Source organism: Triticum aestivum, chromosome 4A (assembly GCF_018294505.1).
Source record: "Triticum aestivum cultivar Chinese Spring chromosome 4A, IWGSC CS RefSeq v2.1, whole genome shotgun sequence".
NCBI classification, from domain to species: Eukaryota; Viridiplantae; Streptophyta; class Magnoliopsida; order Poales; family Poaceae; genus Triticum; species Triticum aestivum.
The window spans coordinates 746,217,527-746,238,280 of record NC_057803.1 but is presented as its reverse complement, the minus strand read 5'-3'; the positions used below and the strand labels follow the sequence as shown (position 1 = coordinate 746,238,280).

The window sequence follows — 20,754 nt, the reverse complement described above, 5'->3', positions numbered from 1 at the left end:
TTGCACGGCTCCAATTCACGCTGGCCATGCTTGCTTGGCCGAGGATTTTGTAGCTGCTCAGGGTGGTGGCTGTGTGTGAGAGAGAGAGATGAATCGATCCATCCCCTTGTGGCCTTTATATAGCTAGGATAGCAGTCTGCCAATACACACCACCACCAACCCAACCCATGTGAAGATCCACGTACTACGTGAAGATGGATCCCCGTGTGGGCTAGCAGTCTACCAATGCACACCACCACCACCCACCCATGTGAAGATGTCAGTCTCCACAACAAAAAACGATGTGAAGATGGAGTAGTATACTTGGTGCATCCATCGCGCGGACCTCTTTTCTTACCCAAGGTAATGGTCAAAACCAGGCTACTCGACTTAATGGAGCACTGTAGTAGTATTATTCTACTAAGCGCATGCATCACGAGGGCCTTTGTTTTTACAAGGAGGGTGCTTGGATACGTTTTAGTCCCATGACTAAAAGTAGTGGGACTAAAACTTGCTAGTCTCACCCATGCTTGGATACAAATACTAAATAGACTAAAATCGAGTTAATGAGCATTTATTATCATCCAAACCCTCCAATTCAGAACTCGCATGTGTTAAAGGAGGGGAGTTAAATGAGGAGAGAGAGGACTAATCCACATTTTAGTAGGGTTCCCCTGACTAAAATTTTTTAGTCTCAAGACTAGTTCTAGCCTCTCTTTAGTCAGGTGTGATTGGAACTTTAGCCTCTAAAAGAGAATAATTTTAGTCAGACTAAAAATAGTCCCTTGGATCCAAGCATGCCCAAGGTATTTTTTCGGAAGGGATGCTAATTAATGTCTACCCATTGATCATTGCATCATTAATAGTACTTGTAACATCAATTGTCAGATCAAGGTTAACTTGACTTGCCAGATCGAGCTGCCAATGCCCGAGGTAAGATCTGCTAGTCCCCTTTGAGATATTTCTTTGCTTGTGCACCAACCCAGAAGCTTCTCGTTCGAAAACTTGAAAGTGTAATGTAGTTCAGACCTTTTTCTGTTTTTCATTAAATTAGCGCAAATGCCCTCGCATCATAATTTCATATAAGTTCTTCTTGTGCAATTTTAAGTAACGTGTCGATTTTATAGCCACAACAAATGTTAGAAGCTCACATGTGGTGAAAACAAGTAAAATCATGTATAACCAGCTCGCACCTGAGACGCGCGCTCCGCCCACAAACACCACGTCTCCTATCGCCAGATATGCTGCCCTGCATCCAGAATTCTCCTAGATCAACCAAAGACCGGCTTTGGCCCGAGCAGCAGTCCCCGGCAGATGGAGCCAGCAGCGGAAGGCGCTCAAAGCACTCTCCAATCTCCATGGTACCACTGCTATTACTTACCTGTTCCAGGTTTTTTTTTTCTCCTCTCCAGTCTTGTTCCGTAATTCGCTTGACGTGAAGGTATCGACGCGATTGCTGCGGACTTGTCGGGCGGCAGGATCACCGTCACCGGCGTGGTCGACCCTGTCGATGTTGTGGGCAAGCTGCGAAGGTTGTTTGGGAACGCAGAGATCGTCTCGGTCGATGTTGTCGGCAAGGAGGAGTCCGAGAGGAAAGGCAAGAAGGAGCCTCCTCCTCCTCCTCGTCCTCCTCCCAAAATAGTGGAATGTCCCTATCCCTATCCCTTCCCCTATCCTCCTCCTCCTCCTCCTCCTCCTCCTCCTCCTCGGTACGAGTTTACAGTCGGGTTCTTGCACAGCATCACAGACAATTTCTCCGAGGAGCGCATCATTGGCCGTGGTCGGCATGGACTAGTCTACAAGGTACTTAGTATGATTTATTCCGGGAGTGCATAATCGCTCAAAATTTCATTAGTATGAAGCTGATAACACAAGATCCAATTTCTGCAATACCATCTTTGTGATTAAAGTTCTCAGCAGAGCCACCCATATGCTCTGTCCCACGCATACAAAAAAGCTTATAAAAGGTTGCAACGGCTCCTGAACACTTAGCAATGGTGACTTAATACATAGTGTGTCTTAACAGGGAGTGCAGGACAATGGGGTATGCATTGCTGTGAAGAAGCTTCACCTCATGTCGGGGCTTGACGATGAGGAATTCAAAAATGAGTTTAATAATCTTATGAGGGTCGGACATCAAAATACCATACCGTTGGTTGGTTACTGCCATCATATAGTGTTGGGTTTAGTCCCACATCGGTTGTGGGGGGAGATATAACACGACTTATAAGGGCGGGGGTGTCCCCTCCTAACAGGCTAGTCTTTTGGGGGGAGAGGGCCCAAGGCTTGTCACAAGTCGGTGTTGCTCTCCGGTTGGGCCTGGTTGACGCATGTGGGTCGGAAACGCTGGTGATAGCGAACCCGGGATTGCGTAACATATAGCACAGGTGCTTGTTGAGCACAATGGAAAGCATGTTTCTGCTCGAGTAGAAGAAAGATATTTATGCTCCGAATACATGGAGGGAGGAAACCTTGACAAGCATCTTTCTAGTATGATTATGCTCTACTTACTTACACTATTATTTTTGCATGGAAGAACAATGATCCCTAAACTTTACTTTTTCGTAATACACTTTTTTTACTTCTATAGATGAACCATGTGCACTTGCTTGGCACACATGTTACAAAATAATTACAGGGGTATGTGAGGGTTTACATTACCTTCAAAAAGGAGTTGAGTATCCTATTTACCATCTGGAATTAAAACCTAACAAGATTTTGCTGGATAACGACATGATACCCAAAATTGGAGGTTTTGGCTTCTCTAGACTCTTTGATACAACAGAAACCTTCAATACATCAGAAGTTGCGCAAACAAGGTACGTTAATAAACATGAGAAGTAATCGGATTCTTGTATGAAGCTAAAATAAAATCTTTTTGTACTATGCAGTGTAATACATGCCACCAGAATACATCAGCAAACGGCAAATCACACCAAAATTTGATGTATTCAGTATGGGCATTATAATCTTGCAAATAATGGCAGGAAAGGAGAGCTACACCAAATATGCAGATATTCCACCCAAAGAATTTATTGAACATGTATGAAAATACTGTATTTTATGAAATTTAACAATTTTTTCAAATATTAGGTTGTGCAATTCATCTAGGCATGCATGCTAAGGAATTGTTTCAATTCTGCAGGTATATGGATTCTGGGTAAATAAGATGCAGGGCACAATATCGAAGCATACTTCACGTGAAGTTAGAACATGCGTCGAAATAGCTCTAAAATGCGTGGAGTCCAGTCAAGTGAAGAGGACTACTATAAATCAGATCATACAAAGACTGAAAAAGATTGATATTGTTGAGTGCTCATCTATAGATGAGCTATATAGCACAAGGGAGTTTGCATTTGAGTTCTTAGAATGTATTACAAATGACTTTTCTGACCAGAACAAAGTTGGCAGTGGTGGATATGGAGATGTTTACAAGGTATGGTATTACTTCAACTTCTGAATTTCATATGAAACCTACTGTTAATTAGAAGAATGATGTGCCATAAAAACAGAGATTTTCAACAGGGAGTGTTGGACAATGGAGAAGAGATTGCTGTTAAGAAACTGCATCAACTGGGCATTGATGATGAGCAATTTAAGAATGAGGTTAATAATCTAATGAGGGTCCAACACGAAAATATTGTACGTTTAGTTGGCTACTGCTACCATACATCACAAATATTTGTTGAGTACAAAGGAAAACATGTATCTGCTAGTGTGGTAGAAAGAGCGATTTGTTTCAAATACATGCAGGGTGGAAGCCTTAACGATCAACCTTTTCTCCTCCTGGATATCCGAACGCTTGACGTATGCTTCCTCCTTCTTCGTCAACATGTCCTCGAACTTCTCCTCAACTTGGCAGCCGCACCATCTCGCTTCGTCCTCTCCTCCTCCCACTAATTTCCCTGGAACCCTCTTCTAATATTCTTGGGCGGTTCTTTTGTTTGGTCGGTTGGATCCGCAGTTTCTTCCTCGGTGGCGGTCTTGGCTATGAATAGGTTTCACTTCGATTGAAGCTTTCTTCTCTACCCCTCTTCTTCGGATCGCCGACAAGATCATCCGGATCATCATCCTCGCCGTCGTCGTCTTCCTCCTCCTCCTCCTTCGCCTCCTCCTCCTCCTACTGCTGTTCAGCGGCCCGGCTGATGTGTGCCCGTCTGGGTGTTGGCCTGCTGCGTGCCAGTTTGGGTGTAATTGTCGGACTGGGTGGGATCCGAGTCTTCCACCTGCCCATCCTAATTGGCATCTCCTCCGTCGCCTCCGTCATGAATAATCTCCATCATCTCTTGGTCCCCGTCGTAGGTCGGCTCACCCGCTTTAGGCATACACGCGAACAGCGTGCGGGCACCTATTTGCTCCCCGCCCGTCGTCTGCGCCCGGACAGGCTGCGGTGAAGAATACTCCAAGAAGAGCAGCGGCACTGCGTTGACGTTGATGATGAACGGCATGGTGGTGGCTACTGGGGAGTGCCTAGCAGCTGCTTTGCGGCGTAGAAGTGCGGAGCCTTGTAATGCTCCAGCCATGCGGCATCTATACGATGGCATTTGCGAACCGTGGCCATGACCTCCACCTTGTTTGCGGCCACGACCTCCGCCTCCACCGCCGGCTCGTCCGCCACTAGCACTCCCTCCGCCGGACACCCACTTCTTGAGGGTCTCCTCCTTTGATGCTTTCACTATGACACGGCAATTTTGCAGCTGCGCCGAGTTGATCTTCCGGGCGAGTCGATTTTCGTTTAATTCTCACTGACCTGCGCCCTGTCGTGTGTTACATGTTTGTGTGACTTTTTCTTCCCCTCAATTTTATCTTTTGTTTAATTTATATAGCTTTGTAGTAAGAAATGTTTACGATTTCTCAAAAAAGAGTAACGATTAACCAACAACACCACCATAAAAAAATTAACCAACAACGACCAACAATCTTGTAAGGTGCAAAACGAATGGCTTGAAAGGCAGAATTTGGCATGCATGCATCATTCTTTATTCTCGCCTCTCCATGTGTTACTTCACAACTAGGATAAAAATTGGTGAAGACAAAAAGTTGCATGTCGAGGATGGACTTGCAATTAAAACAAAAAATATCAGGGCAATTTCATGTTAAGGGAGGGCTTGCAACTACATCAAAAAAGGTCGGGGCCAGATCGCGTGCCAAGGATGGACTTGCAACCAGATGAATGGTTCAGGGTCGAGCTATGTGTTTGAAGGTGGACTTGTAAGGACAAAAAGGGTCAACCCCCCCCCCCCCCCCCGGGCTTACTTGTGTCGAGAGTGGGATTTCAACTGGGACAAAAATGAGTTAGGCCTAGTTGCATATCAATGAACTGACCTACAACTATGAAAACAAAGGCGGTCCCAGTTGCATGTCGGGGGTCGACTTGAAACTCGGACAAAAACGGGCAGACTCTAGTTGCATGTCGAGGATAGACTTGCAACAAGGACAAAAAATAGGTTAGGCTCAGTCGCGCATCGATGGGTTGACCGTCAACTAGGACAATTAAAAATGTAGAACCTAGTTGCATCTGGAGGGTGGATTTGTAACTGGGACAACAATATTCCCTCGGTTGTATGTCAAGGGTGGACTTGTAAGGGAGACAAAAAATGAGTCTAGCCTGATTGCGTATCAAAAGGAGGACTTGTAACTAGGACAAAAACATGTGGGCCGAGCTGCATGTCGGAGGTGGACCTGCAACTAGGATAAAAGTGTCGGGTCATCCCCAGTTGGGTGTTGACATTGGACTTGCAACTAGGACAAAAGCCCAGTTGCATATCAAAGAGTGGACTTGCAATTAGGACAAAAAAACAAGGGGGGGGGGCAGTTGCATATCAGTGGTGAAATTGCATATGGAAAAAACCGGTTGGGACCTCCAATTGGGTGTCGATGGTGGACTTGAAATGGAGAGAAAAAATGAGTCAGGCCTAGTTGCATGTCGAAGGGTGGACTTGAATTGGGACAAAAAAGGTTTGGGCCTCCAAGTTGCAGCGGGATTATTAACGGTGGACATGCAACTGGTCGGATCAAGTTGCGTGCCGAGGATCGATATGCAACTGGGTTACGTAGGGTCAAGATGTGTGTCAAGGGTGGACATGCAACCCGGTCAGGCGAGTTGTATGTCAAGGATAGCCCAAATTGTGTGTTGAGGATCAACATGCAACTTAATCGCGTGAGTTGTGTGCCGAAAGATGTGCACACAACTAGGCTAGGTCGACACGGAACCGGCATAATTTCTTTTTGCTACACTGACTAACATAGAAGGTTCATTCATCCATTCTTACTAAGAAAAATATATATTAAAATGTTTGTGAATTAAAAATATCACAAATTTGATTCTTTTTTGGAATTCAAGAAATGAACACAAATTCAAATAAAAACAAGCATTTCTAAAAAAATATAAATCTTGAAAAGTGTTCACGAATTCGGAAAATAATTCATGATGTGAAAATATTCAAGATATAGAAAGGTTTCACAAAAATAACAGAAGGCAAACGACAGGGATGAAAAGCAAAACACACACACACACACACACACACACACACACACACACACACACACACATGATGTGCATGTCAACCATGCAAGTTTATATGGAAGGCTTGACTCTTCGATCATTCGGCCCATGCTACAGCGCTGGGAAGAAAACGGCGCACAACAAACACAGGAAGGGCAGGGCACGGCCCAGTATATACAGAAGGAAAGAAAACCACGGGCTGCGGGGGACAAAGCGTGAATGATAGCCTAGACAAAAACCACTGCACGCGCCTGCGACAAAAGTTTTTGCATGAATCTAGAGAACTAAAATATGCAATAATTCTCATCTAGACGATGCCGCTAATGGAGGAAGGCCCGGCTACTCGTGTTGTAGTGGTTTCCAACATGCTGCCGTGGTCACCATCGCCCATAAATCAGGTTGCACTATCAGTTGATGGGGCCTTTTCTTTGGTACATGGCTCGGCTGTAGCCAGCATGATCTTGAGGAGACATGATGAAAGTGTGATTTTTGCTGCGTATCGTTGCTTGTTTAATTGCAACGACGCACTATAGGCTGAGTTGCATGCACTCATTCAAGGTATGACGCTCGCGGCTCAATACAATGATGTTTCTATAATTGTCCAAACGGACTCTTCGAAGACATTGACGTCCCTAACTAGTGACAATTTGTTCCGGTCGACATCTGGACATTTGGTAGCTGAGATCAAACATCTTATGGTACCTCATGAGTTTACTCCACATAAAATTAAGGGTGAGCAAAATATGAAATATGGTAGCAGATCGATTGACATTGTATAGTCGTACTGAGACTGCAACTGCTAGATGGCTAGATTGTAGACCACCGTGCACAGAGGAACTTGTGCCCGTCGATTGTAACCCTATTCTTACGGAAAAGAACTGTTTACCCTCGCAAAAAAATATATATACTAAGAGCATCTATAGCCCGACCTCTCAAACCCACCCCATATGCCCGGCCGGCCGCCCGATCACTACCTGGTCGCGAGTTTATTACCTAGACGGGCGCCTCAAAAGGCCCTCAAATGCTCGGGCTGACCGGCACCCCCATATCCAGCCCAAATTTGGGGCGGATATGGGGCACCCGGGCGTGCCTGTGCACGCCCGCACGTCAGACCCGGCCCATGCTGGCCCACACGACCCTACATATATATTCATCCCCATCCGCTCGCCGAACCAAACCCTAGCCACTTCACTCCACTCCCCTCCGTCACCCGAGCTCACCAGCAACGGTCTCTAGCATGGCCGGCAGCAGATCCGAGTCATTCACCTCGAGATCTATTGACCCCAAGCTCATCCCATGCGGCCCCGAGGAGGAGATGGCAGTCCGGGTTGCACTTCGCCGCTCCTGGGTGGCGGCCCGTGCACGGCAGCACTCAGACTCCTTTCATCGGGAATCCATTGCGTCCGCCCAAATGGTACATGGATCCGACGGTAGGGGAGTCGCCGCTGGCTCACCGGAGGCGGTGCGGTCCGTCTGGCATCCAAACGCGTTGGCGGACGCGCAACCCATCTGTTGGCGCCGAGCATCGGGACGCACCGTGGGGCTCGTCCGACGAGAACACGGCGTGGCGTGCCCCGCGTACGAGGCAGCGGGCGTGGGAGGCGGCGGTGGACGTCGGCGAGGCGGAGTCGCCTTCTCTGGCACCTCGGATGGGGCGATAGTCTGGGCGCCGCAACAACGTCATGGTGGATGCCGGCTCGTGTCAAGACGGATCCATCATCGATCTCAGCTCCGACGAGGAAGAGTGGGGCATGGGAGACGGCGGCACCACGAGTCCTGTGAGCCGGCCCGTGTCCCATACTCTTCTCTACCTTGGTGGCGACCAGGCCAACACTCTAGGGAGTGCAGCCGGCATCGACCATGGGCACGGCAGGGACGGACGAGCTCCGCTTAGATTATGTTTCACGTTGCATGTAATAATATGGATTTGAGATTTCTAATTTGAGGTATTCGGATATAGATTGCGTTATTTGAGGGGTGCCCGGTCAGAAAAAAAAGTATCCGCGGACGTGTTTGAGGGACCGGATTTGCCAAGTCCGGCTGCAGATGCTCTAAATCCGTTAATAAGAGCTAATCACGTTGGTGGTCACGCGGTTGGTGGGAGTGCTGTAGGTGGTCCTCCATGCTGCGGATGGCAATATATTTCCGTCTCCAATAATTGACTATTTGTGGTACTCTGTCCACTTGATCGAGCACCATTTGGATTTTTGGCCGACTTCTATGTTCGCTTCCACCTTCCCCTCTCTTTGCCCCGTGGGCTTAGCTGGATTGCTGGCCCCATGATGAAGGTGAGTTTAGCTGAGAAATCTTGCTGATCCGTAGCTGTTGCTGGTTGCTCCATGGGTTAATTTGTTGCTTGATCATGGCGCTTGTTCTCTCTATGGGGATCGCAGCGGAAGATGGTGATGAAGGTGGCGCTGAACGACAGCAGCCAGCAGCGGAAGGCGCTCAAAGCACTCTCCAATCTCCATGGTACCACCGCTATTACTTACCTGTCCCTGGTTTTTTTTCTCCTCTCCAGTCTTGTTCCTGAATTCGTTTGACGTGAAGGTATCGACGCGATTGCTGCGGACTTGCGGGGTGGGAGGATCACCGTCACCGGCGTGGTCGACCCCGTCGATGTTGTGGGCAAGCTGAGAAGGTTGTTTGCAAACGCCGAGATCTTCTCTGTCTCGCCCGTCAACGACGGTGACAAGAAGGACGACGCCAAGAAGGACGCCGTCAAGGACGTCTTCCACCCCTACCTCTACCCCTACCCCTAACCGGTTCCTCGGTACGAGTTTACAGTCGGGTTGTTGAACAACATCACAGACAATTTCTCCGAGGAACGCATCATTGGTCGTGGTCGGCATGGAGTAGTCTACAAGGTACTATGGTTTTTCCCCGGAGTGCATAATCGATCCCTATTTCTTTAGTATGGAGGTGATAACTCAAGATCCAATTTTTGCAATACAATCTTTGTGATTAAAGTTCTCAGCAGAGCAACCCATATGCTCTGTCCCACACATAGAAAAGCTTATAAAGGATGCAACAGTTAGCCATGGTGACTTAATACATAGTTTGCTTTGACAGGGAGTACGGGACAATGGGGAATGCATTGCTGTGAAGAAGCTTCATCTCATGTCGGAACTTGACGACGAGGAATTCAACAACGAGTTTGATATTCTTATATGAGGGTCCAACATCAAAATACCATACCGTTGGTTGCTTACTGCCATCATACAGCACAGGTGCTTGTTGAGCACAATGGAAAGCATGTATCTGCTCTGAGTTGAAGAAAGATATTTATGCTCGATACTTGGAGGGAGGAACCTTTGACAAGCACCTTTCTAGTGTGATTATGCTCTACTTACTTACACTATTATTCTTGCATGCAAGAACAATGATCCCTAAACTTTACATCTTCGTAATACACATTTTCTTTTACTTCTATAGATGAACCATGTGCACTTGTTTGGCATACATGTTACAAAATAATTAGAGGGGTATGTGAGGGTTTACATTACCTTCACAAAGGAGTTGAGTATCCTATTTACCATCTGGAATTAAAACCTACAAAGATTTTGCTGGATAACGACATGATGCCCAAAATTGGAGGTTTTGACATCTCTAGACTCTTCGATACAACGGAAACCTTCAATGCATCAGAAGTTACGGGAACAAGGTACATTAATAAACATGAGAAATAATCGGATTCTTGTATGAAGCTAAAATAAACTCTTTTTGTACTATGCAGTGTATACATGCCACCAGAATACATCAGCAAACGGCAAATCACACCAAAATTTGATGTATTCAGTCTCGGCATTATAATCTTGCAAATAATGGCAGGAAAGGAGAGCTACACCAAATGTGTAGACATTCTCCCCGAAGAGTTTACTGAACTTGTATGAAAATACTCTATATTATGAAATGTAACATTTTTTACAAATATTAGGTTGTGCAATACATCTAGGCATGCATGCTAAGGAATTGTTTCAGTTCTGCAGGTATATGGATTCTGGGTAAATAGGATGCAGGGCACAATATCGAAGCATACTTCACGTGAAGTTAGAACATGCATCGAAATAGCTCTAAAATGTGTGGAGTCCAGTCACGTGAAGAGGCCTATTATAAATCAGATCATACAAAGACTAAACAAGATTGATATTGTTGAGTGCTCATCTATAGGTGAGCTATATAGGACAAGGGAGTTTGCGTTTGAGTTATTAGAACGTATAACAAATGATTTTTCTGATCGGAACAAAGTTGGCAGTGGCGGATATGGAGAAATTTACAAGGTATGGTGTTACTTCATCTTCTGAATTTCATATGAACCTACTGTTAATTACAAGAATGATGTGCCATAAAACAGAGTTTTTCAACAGGGAGTGTTGGACAATGGAGAAGAGATTGCTGTTAAGAGACTGCATCAAATGGTGTGCATTGATGACGAGCAATTTAAGAATGAAGTTAATAATCTAATGAGGGCCCAACACAAAAATATCATACATTTAGTTGGCTACTGCCACCATACATCACAAATATTTGTTGAGTACAAAGGAAAACATGTGTCTGCTAGTGTGGTAGAAAGGGCGATTTGTTTCGAATACATGCAGGGTGGAAGCCTTGACGATCAACTTTAGGTATGATTCTGCTTTACTTGCACTCCATTGTATTTGAATCTCCTACAACATAATCAACTACATAAGGGGGAAAACATGGTCTATTTACTCACCCTTAGATCCGTACACATGACTCATGCTTCGGCTAGGTGTTGAGTAGCAACCAACAAGATGTTAGGGTTGAGGGAGATAATGGGACTTATTTTTTGAAGCATCTAGGAGGAGAAACTGGTTGGTACAATGGACTATGGTTTAGAGAAAACATACTATATAAACACTAACAGATTTTTTATATACTTATACAGCTGAATCCTGCAAACTTGATTGGGACAAATGTTACAAAATTATAAAAGGAATATGTGAGGGTTTACATTACCTTCATCATTGTTACTCCCATTTACCATCTGGACTTAAAACCCGCAAATATTTTGTTGGATAAGAATATGATGGCAAAAATTGGTGATTTTGGGTTGTCAAGACTCTTTGCTTCAGAGCAAACCTATATAACAGCATCCCGAGATCTTAAAGGAACACTGTAAGTTAATAACCCAGAAATTATTAATCGACATCATTTCTCAAACTTTCAGAAAAAATAATTGTATTTGATGAAATGCAGTGGATATATGCCACCAGAATACATCAACGGAAAAAAAATCAGTCCAAAGTTTGATGTATTCAGTCTCGGGGTCATAATCATACAAATAATGGCAGGAAAGGAGGGCTACTTCAATTGTCGAGACACCCATCCGAAAGATTTTATTGAGCATGTAAGGACAAGGATCCAGTATTAGGGAAAGTATTTTTCCACATGTATTTTATTTTGCCATCCCCCCGCACCCCCCCCCCCCCACGCGCGCGCGTGTGGGGCTGTTCTTGCATGCTTCTTTTGTCATTATGTTTCAATTTTGTAGGTACATGAAAAATGGCGAGTGAGGCTGCAGGCAACAATGTCGTCCCATGTATCTGAAGAAGTGAGGTCATGCATCGAAATCGGTTTAAAATGTGTGGAGGATGACAGAACTCGAAGGCCTAGCCCATATTGTTAATCAATTAAGTAACATTGGTATTGCTAAGCATTCACCAGTAGGTTAGGTACATATTCTTTTCTCCTGTGGATCAATCTCTTTTCACCATGAGTAGCCTTTTTTTGCATTATGTTTCAATTAACCAGGTATATGAAAACTTGTGAATGAAGGAGCCGGCACCAATGCCGCCCCATGTATCTGAAGAAGTGAGGACACGCATCGAAATAGTGTTAAAATACCCCGCAAAAAAAAAGAAATAGTGTTAAAATGTGTGGAGGATGACAGAACGCGAAGGCCTACAATAACCCAAATTGTTAATGAACTAAGTAAGAATGGTATTGCTACAAGTTCATCCATCAGCCAGGTACATATTCTCTGCTCTGACGGATAATCTCATTCTCTCCATGACTGGCCTTACGTCTTCTGTCATCCTACTTTCATATGTTCCCTGCCCTCACCTGAAATTCTAAACACGTTCTCTGCTCGGATTACCCAGGCTTTTTTCGATAAAGGGCGTTTTGTTATCTCAAAAATGTAGCATGAAGCGGATGCAAAGCATTATGAGTGACATCCGGCCTCTGCATATCTAGATGCACACAGCCAATTCAAAAAAGTTTGACAGAAAGAAAAGAAACAAAACCGACAATACGGCAACAGTAGAGACCTATAGACCGACACTATGCCTATATCGAAAGTGGTGGTGGGTCAATCCAGAGGTTATGCTGTCACCCATGTTGGGAAAAAACCTTTGTAACACCCCGGATTCGATGCGCCATGTGTCTTCTGATGGGGTCATGTACCTAGGATAGGGCCACAGACCTGATCTAAGTACCCTGCCCAAGGACACCCTTAGAAGAGGTCACCTTCCAGTCGACCAACGAGAGACACACTCGACTGCCTTGAAGGACTCGACCGCGAAGACTCACTCGACCACCAGAAGGTCAAGAGGCACTCTGCACTGCAACGTCCTGTAATTAAGTAGACTTTATGATAGTAAAGACACTTTATGTGGGGCGTTACCAGTAACGCCCCGGACTTAACTCACCTTAAACCCTCTCCTACGTGGGCTGGCTGGGGTCCTGGCGCACTCTATATAAGCCACCCCCCTCCACAGGCAGAAGGGTTCGGCACCCTGTAACTCATATACATATAATCCACTCGACCGCCTCCGGGCTCCGAGACGTAGGGCTTTTACTTCCTCCGAGAAGGGCCTGAACTCGTACATCTCTTGTGTTTACAACCTCTCCATAGCTAGGACCTTGCCTCTCCATACCTACCCCCACTCTACTGTCAGGCTTAGAACCACGACAGTTGGCGCCCACCATGGGGCAGGTGTTTTAGCAATTTTGTGGAGAAGTTGCGATTCTTCCGAGTACTTTCATCATGGTGGCTGCTGGATTTTTGGTCGAGGGTCGAGAGATCCGTCTCGGCGCTCTCACCTTCATCGCCGGCGACTCCGCCTGGCTTCAGGAGGCTCCACTCGACGTTGATGCGCTCCCCGTCCGCGGTGCGACACATTTTCGCGCATGTGTCCGCGGCGTTCTGTTGCGGCAACCGTCGACCCCGTATCGGTCGACATCCCCATCGACCACCCTCCCGGTCTCCCGTCAGCGCAATCGCTCGGGCCGGTCGAGGATTCAGCGGTGGGTGAGGCACGCGGTGGCTCGCCAGACGGCCACCACCCAAGTTGCGGCAATCGAGCCCGACGAATCTCTCTACGGCCTGTTCGATCTGTCGACTGGTTCCGTAGAGACCGCATCCGAGTGCGATAGCAGTGATCCAGCGGCAGAAATTCTGATGGTCGACGGGCCCCGCAGTCCCCCTGGCTTCGCCCGTGATGGTGGAGCAGGCGACGGAGGCGACCCCGCACGAGACCACGAAGAGTACCAGCCCGAGCCACTCAACTCTCTGCAAAGAGAGGAACTTCGCCGCAGGAACGTGGATGTTCTGCGTACTCCCATCGCAGGAGAAACCCCCGAGGCTCGCGCCTTGGAGGAGGTACGTTTGGCCAATTTGGCCGAACGCACTCGACTGGAGAATCTTCAGCGAGCACTCGACGAGCGCGCGCGGCAATGAATTCCCGACACCAGTCGACGTCAACTCTTCCCGCCGACTCAGCTGGCAGAGGCTTGATGCAGATCAGGGATCTGCTCCGGGCAGCAGGAGATCAGAATTCGGCCGTGTCGCAGTCGCGCAACAGAATTCACAGTCGATCCGTCGCTGCGAATACGGTTCAGTCGGCTCACAGTCCCAGATCGCCTCCGCGGCGTGAAGGGCGCGAGAATCGGCGAGACCAATATGGTGACCGACTCGACCGAGATGATAGGCGTCGAGTGCCCAATTCCCCTCCGAGGGGTGGGTCTTACGCTCCTCGGCAGCAAGATGACAGGCGTCAGTTCAGTACGGGGCGAAGAGTTCCAGTCGACCCCAGAGAACCAGGCTTCGACGCGCAATCCATTATCATGCAAGGTTTGGTCGACCGGAACAGAGCCCATCGAGGCGGACTCGACAGAGATGCGCCCACAAGCAGTCGAGTGCATGTTTCTGGTCCTGAATGTTTCAGCAGAGCTATCAGAGCCGCAGTTATCCCTCCCAATTTCAGGTTGGCAACAGGAGTCAGCAAGTTCACTGGTGAGTCTAAGCCTGAAACTTGGCTTGAGGACTACCGAGTGGCGGTTCAGATTGGTGGTGGGAACGACGAGGTGGCCATGAAGCATTTGCCCCTCATGCTGGAAGGTTCTGCCAGGGCATGGTTGACTCAATTACCTCCTAGCAGCATTTACACTTGGGAAGATCTGTCCCGAGTGTTCATCAGAACGTTTGAAGGAACTTGCAAGCGACCGGCTGGACTGACGGAGTTGCAAGTCTGCGTGCAGAAGACCAATGAGACTCTCAGAGAGTATATTCAGAGATGGATCACTTTGCACCATACTGTGGAGAATGTGTCTGATCATCAGGCAGTCTGCTCCTTTAAAGATGGCGTCAAGAACAGAGAATTGAGCTTGAAGTTTGGTCGAACCGGTGACATGACCTTGAGTCGGATGATGGAGATTGCTACCAAGTACGCCAACGGCGAAGAAGAAGACCGACTCCGAAGCGGCAAGCACAAGCCGAGTCAGTCGGAAAAGGGAAACACCAGTCGGAAACAGAAGCGGAAGGCTGAACCGGCAGCTCCTGGAGAGGCTCTGGCCGTGACACAGGGAAAGTTTAAAGGGAAACCAAAAGGATCCTGGAACCCTAAGAACGTAAAGGATAAAGAAGGGAACGATGTGATGGATATGCCGTGTCACATCCACACGAAGAAAGACGAAGAGGGGAATATCATCTACCCGAAGCACACCACTCGCCAATGTCGACTCCTGATCCAGCAGTTTCAGGGAAAACAGTCTAATAACAAGGAGAAGGAGTCGGACAAGGTCGAAGACAAGGAGGACAGTGAGGAAGGATATCCCCATATCAACTCTACTCTAATGATCTTTGCAGATGTGGAGAGCAAGAGTCGATTGAAAGTTATTAACCGTGAGGTGAACATGGTTGCCCCAGCAAAAGCAAACTATCTGAAATGGTCCCAAACACCCATCACCTTCGACCAATCTGATCACCCGACTCATATTGCCACCCCTGGGAGGCAAGCTTTGGTGGTCGATCCAGTTGTTGAAGGCACTCGACTGACAAAAGTTCTTATGGACGGTGGTAGTGGGTTGAATTTGCTGTATGCAGACACACTGAAAGGAATGGGCATTCCGATGTCCCGACTGAGCACCAGTAACATGAGCTTTCATGGAGTTATACCAGGAAAGAAAGCCGAGTCACTCGGCCAAATAGCTCTGGACGTGGTGTTTGGTGATTCGAAACATTTTCGCAAAGAGAAGTTGACGTTCGAGGTCGTGGATTTTCAGAGTGCATATCATGCCATTTTGGGGAGACCAGCTTATGCGCGGTTCATGGCTCGACCATGTTACGTGTACCTCAAATTGAAGATGCCCGGCCCCAAAGGAGTGATCACTGTCACCGGTGATCGGAAAAAGGCAGAAGAGTGCTTCCAGAAAGGCTCAAAGATTGCTGATTCCCAGGTGACAGCGGTCGAGTTCAAAGAATACAAGCAAAACGCAGATCCGAGTGACTTGCTGCGATCCAAGAAACCTGCCACAGAGTCTGCATTTCAGTCGTCCGGTGAGACGAAGCCTGTTCACATTCACCCAACTGACCCCGATGCAGCCCCGACCCGCATCTCCACAACACTCGACCCAAAATAGGAAGAAGCGCTCATCCAGTTCCTCCGTGAGAACTGGGACATTTTTGCATGGAAGCCCGCTGACATGCCAGGTGTTCCCAGGGGACTGGCTGAGCATCGCCTAAGAGTCGATTCATCTGCAAAACCAGTTAAAGAGCATCTTCGGCGGTCCGCCGTCCAGAAGAGAAAAGCCATTGGTGAGGAAGTGGCTCGACTGTTGGCGGCAGGATTTATCCGAGAGATATACCACTCCGAGTGGCTCGCTAATGTCGTCATGGTCCCTAAGAAGGACAAATCACTCCGAATGTGCATTGATTTCAAGCACATCAACCGGGCCTGCCCGAAAGATCATTTTCCTCTCCCTCGCATAGATCAAATTGTTGACTCGACCGCGGGATGCGAGAGACTGTCTTTTCTAGACGCCTACTCCGGGTACCACCAGATCCGTCTGTACGGACCCGACGAGGTAAAAACAGCTTTCATCACTCCATTCGGGTGCTTCTGCTATATCACCATGCCATTCGGCCTCAAGAATGCCGGAGCCACATTTATGCGAATGATTCAGAAGTGTCTACTCACTCAAATCAGTCGGAATGTGGAAGCATATATGGATGATATTGTTGTCAAGTCACGAAAAGGTTCCGACCTGCTCGCTGATCTCGCCGAAACATTTGCCAACCTCAGAAGGTATGATATCAAGCTCAATCCATCAAAGTGCACATTTGGAGTTCCTGGTGGCAAGTTACTCGGTTTTCTCGTTTCCGAACGAGGAATCGACGCTAATCCAGAGAAGATCGGCACTATTCTCCGAATGAAACGCCCTGTGCGAGTGCACGATGTCCAGAAGCTTACTGGATGCTTGGCCGCATTAAGTCGATTCATCTCACGACTCGGTGAAAAGGCATTGCCTCTTTACCGACTGATGAAGAAGGCAGACAAGTTCGAGTGGACTCCAGAAGCTGATGCAGCGTTTGCCGAGCTAAAAGCTCTGCTCTCCACCCAGCCGGTGCTTGCTGCTCCAATCAGCAAAGAGCCTCTGTTGCTCTATATCGCAGCCACAGGACAAGTCGTCAGTACTGTGCTAACGGTCGAGCGGGAAGAAGGAAAAGCTCTCAAAGTTCAGCGCCCAGTGTATTATTTGTCTGAAGTCTTGACTCCATCCAAGCAGAGATATCCTCATTATCAGAAGCTTGTGTATGGAATATACATGACCACAAAGAAGGTTGCTCATTATTTCTCTGATCATTCCATCACAGTCGTCAGCGATGCTCCACTATCAGAGATTTTGCACAACAGAGATGCAACTGGTCGAGTGGCCAAATGGGCGATTGAACTTCTTCCCCTTGATATCATGTTTGAGGCAAAGAAAGCCATTAAGTCCCAGGCAATAGCAGATTTCCTCGCCGAGTGGATTGAACAGCAGCAGCCGACTGAAGTTCACTCGGAGCATTGGACCATGTTCTTTGATGGCTCTAAGATGTTGAATGGTTTCGGTGCTGGGGTTGTCCTGGTTTCCCCCAGAGGAGATAAGCTCAGATATGTGCTCCAGATTCACTTTGATTCCTCCAACAATGAGGCAGAATATGAGGCCCTCTTATATGGGTTGCGCATGGCCATTTCACTCGGCGTCCGTCGCCTGATGGTCTATGGCGACTCGGGTTTAGTGGTCAATCAAGTGATGAAGGAGTGGGATGTGAGAAGCCCAGCCATGACTGGATACTGCAGTGCAGTGAGGAAGCTGGAAAAGAAGTTCGAGGGGTTGGAGCTCCATCATATACCCCGGCTGAAAAATCAAGCAGCTGATGATCTAGCAAAGATAGGTTCGAAGAGAGAAGCCATTCCGAGTGGTGTGTTCTTGGAGCATGTACACACTCCGTCAGTCAAAGAAGATCCTTTCACCGAAGAAGCTCCACAGCCCAAGAGTGCCACAGATCCGACTGAGGTTGAAGTCCCAGCAGTGGTCGACTTGGTCATGGAGATCTTGGTGGTCATTCCCGATTGGACGGTTTCATATATCGCGTATATCCTGAGAAAAGAGCTCCCGGAGGATGAGGAAGAGGCTCGACAGATCGTCCGCCGATCTAAGGCCTTTACCGTAATCAAAGGACAGTTATACAGAGAAAGCGCGACTGGAGTCGGTCAGAAGTGCATAACGCCGGAAGAAGGTCGAATCATCCTTAATGATATTCACTCGGGGACCTGTGGTCATCACGCGTCCTCTCGGACCATCGTGGCCAAAGCTTACCGAGCCGGATTTTACTGGCCAAAGGCGAATGAGATGGCAAAGGAGATAGTGGATAAGTGCGAGGGATGTCAGTTTTACTCGAATATGTCGCACAAACCTGCATCATCCCTGAAGACCATTCCACTCGTCTGGCCTTTCGCAGTATGGGGGTTGGACATGGTCGGTCCTTTGAGAACAGGGCGAAGTGGCTTCACGCATGTACTGGTGGCAGTCGACAAGTTCACCAAGTGGATTGAGGCTAAACCAATCAAGAACCTTGACGCCGGTACTGCTGTTAGCTTCATCAGGGAACTAATATTCAGATATGGAGTCCCGCACAGCATCATTACGGATAATGGGTCGAACTTTGACTCGGAGGAATTCAGAGATTTTTGTAACTCTCAAGGCACACGGGTCAACTACACTTCAGTCGCCCATCCGCAGTCGAATGGACAAGCAGAGCGAGCCAATGGCCTGATTCTCAAGGGATTGAAACCCCGACTGATGCGTGATCTCAAGCATGCAGCTGGAGCTTGGGTCGACGAACTTCCCTCAGTACTTTGGGGACTGCGGACCACACCTAATCGGTCGACCGGAAGAACTCCATTCTTCTTGGTCTACGGAGCTGAAGCAGTCTTGCCGAGTGATCTTCTCCACAATGCTCCTCGAGTTGAAATCTACAACGAAGCAGAAGCTGAACAAGCGCGGCAGGACGCAGTCGACCTTTTAGAGGAATAAAGGGAGATGGCTCTGATCCGGTCGACCATCTACCAACAAGATTTGCGTCGTTTCCATGCCAGAAATGTGAGAGGTCGAGCCTTCCAGGAAGGAGATTTGGTTCTCCGAGTGGATCAGCACAAACCACACAAGCTTGCTCCTTCTTGGGAAGGTCCCTTCATCGTCACCAAGGTTCTCCACAACGGGGCGTACCGTCTTTACAACGTCGAGCATAATATCGACGAGTCCCGAGCTTGGAACACGGAACTACTCCGCCCATTTTACACTTAAGTTTTATCACTCGGATGAGTTGCAATAAAGTACTTTTGTAGTTCATGGACCTCAAAATAATAGTGTCATAGTTCCTCCATAATTTTTGTCACTTTTCATTTTGTCTAATAAAATTTCCCCTCAGTGGGTGACTTAGCCGCGAATCCGTTCCGCCTAAGTTTGTAAAAAATCCTACCGAGTGGTGAGCCAGACTCCCACTCGGAGGCTTAGCTGCGAATCCGTTTCGCCTAAGTTATAAAAATCCTGCCGAATGGTAAGCCAGACTCCCACTCGGAGGCTTAGCTGCGAATCCGTTTCGCCTAAGTTATAAAAATCCTGCCGAATGGTAAGCCAGACTTCCACTCGGAGGCTTAGCTGCAGTCCAAGTACTCGCCTAAGTTATAAAAATCCTACCGAGTGAAGAGCAAACCTCTCACTCGGAGGCTTAGCTGCAGTCCAAGTACTCGCCTAAGTTATAAAAATCCTACCGAGTGAAGAGCAAACCTCTCACTCGGGGGCTTAGCTGCAGTCCAAGTACTCGCCTAAGTAATCAAAAATCCTACCGAGTGAAGAGCAAACCTCTCACTCGAAGGCTTAGCTGCAGCCCAGTGCTCGCCTAAGTAATCAAAAATCCTGCCGAGTGGTAAGCCAGATTTCCACTCGGGAGCTTAGCTGCAGCCCAGTGCTCGCCTAAGTAATCAAAAATCCTACCGAGTGAAGAGCAAACCTCTCACTCGGAGGCTTAGCTGCAGTCCAAGTACTCGCCTAAGTTATCAAAATCCTACCGAGTGAAGAGCAAACCTCTCACTCGGGGGCTTAGCTGCAGTCCAAGTACTCGCCTAAGTTATAAAAATCCTGCCGAGTGGTAAGCCAGACTTCCACTCGGAGGCTTAGCTGCAGTCCAAGTACTCGCCTAAGTTATAAAAATCCTACCGAGTGGTAAGCCAGACTTCCACTCGGAGGCTTAGCTGCAGTCCAAGTACTCGCCTAAGTTATAAAAATCCTACCGAGTGGTAAGCCGACTTCCACTCGGAGGCTTAGCTGCAGTCCAAGTACTCGCCTAAGTTATAAAAATCCTGCCGAGTGGTAAGCCAGACTTCCACTCGGGGGCTTAGCTGCAGCCCAGCGCTCACCTAAGTGGACTAAGGAATAAGTCGATTGCAGTAAGCGCCCTGCTTTGAACCTGCAAAAGACAT

The 20,754-nt window shown here is 47.6% G+C and overlaps 1 protein-coding gene and 1 pseudogene across 1 annotated transcript; both read left to right on the top strand.

The window, feature by feature from the left end:
• Positions 1–776: 776 nt before the first annotated feature.
• LOC123084563 (proline-rich receptor-like protein kinase PERK12) lies at positions 777–3,879 on the top strand. The gene is made up of 10 exons (XM_044506096.1): positions 777–785; positions 868–912; positions 1,250–1,340; positions 1,421–1,782; positions 2,006–2,150; positions 2,356–2,469; positions 2,570–2,802; positions 2,876–3,022; positions 3,125–3,415; positions 3,505–3,879. Exons 1-10 carry the CDS (start codon positions 777–779, stop codon positions 3,877–3,879), a joined length of 1,812 nt encoding a protein of 603 aa, XP_044362031.1.
• Positions 3,880–8,700: 4,821 nt separating this feature from the next.
• On the top strand, positions 8,701–12,681 carry LOC123084561 (tyrosine-protein kinase JAK2-like; annotated as a pseudogene).
• Positions 12,682–20,754: the final 8,073 nt, after the last annotated feature.

What these genes read in the sequence shown, in the direction of transcription:
- LOC123084563 (XM_044506096.1), top strand. An exon ending in TCGAGCTGCCAATGCCCGAG is followed by an intron (nt 913 to 1,249) that starts GTAAGATCTGCT and finishes GAATTCTCCTAG; the next exon opens with ATCAACCAAAGACCGGCTTT. An exon ending in GATATGGAGATGTTTACAAG is followed by an intron (nt 3,416 to 3,504) that starts GTATGGTATTAC and finishes GATTTTCAACAG; the next exon opens with GGAGTGTTGGACAATGGAGA.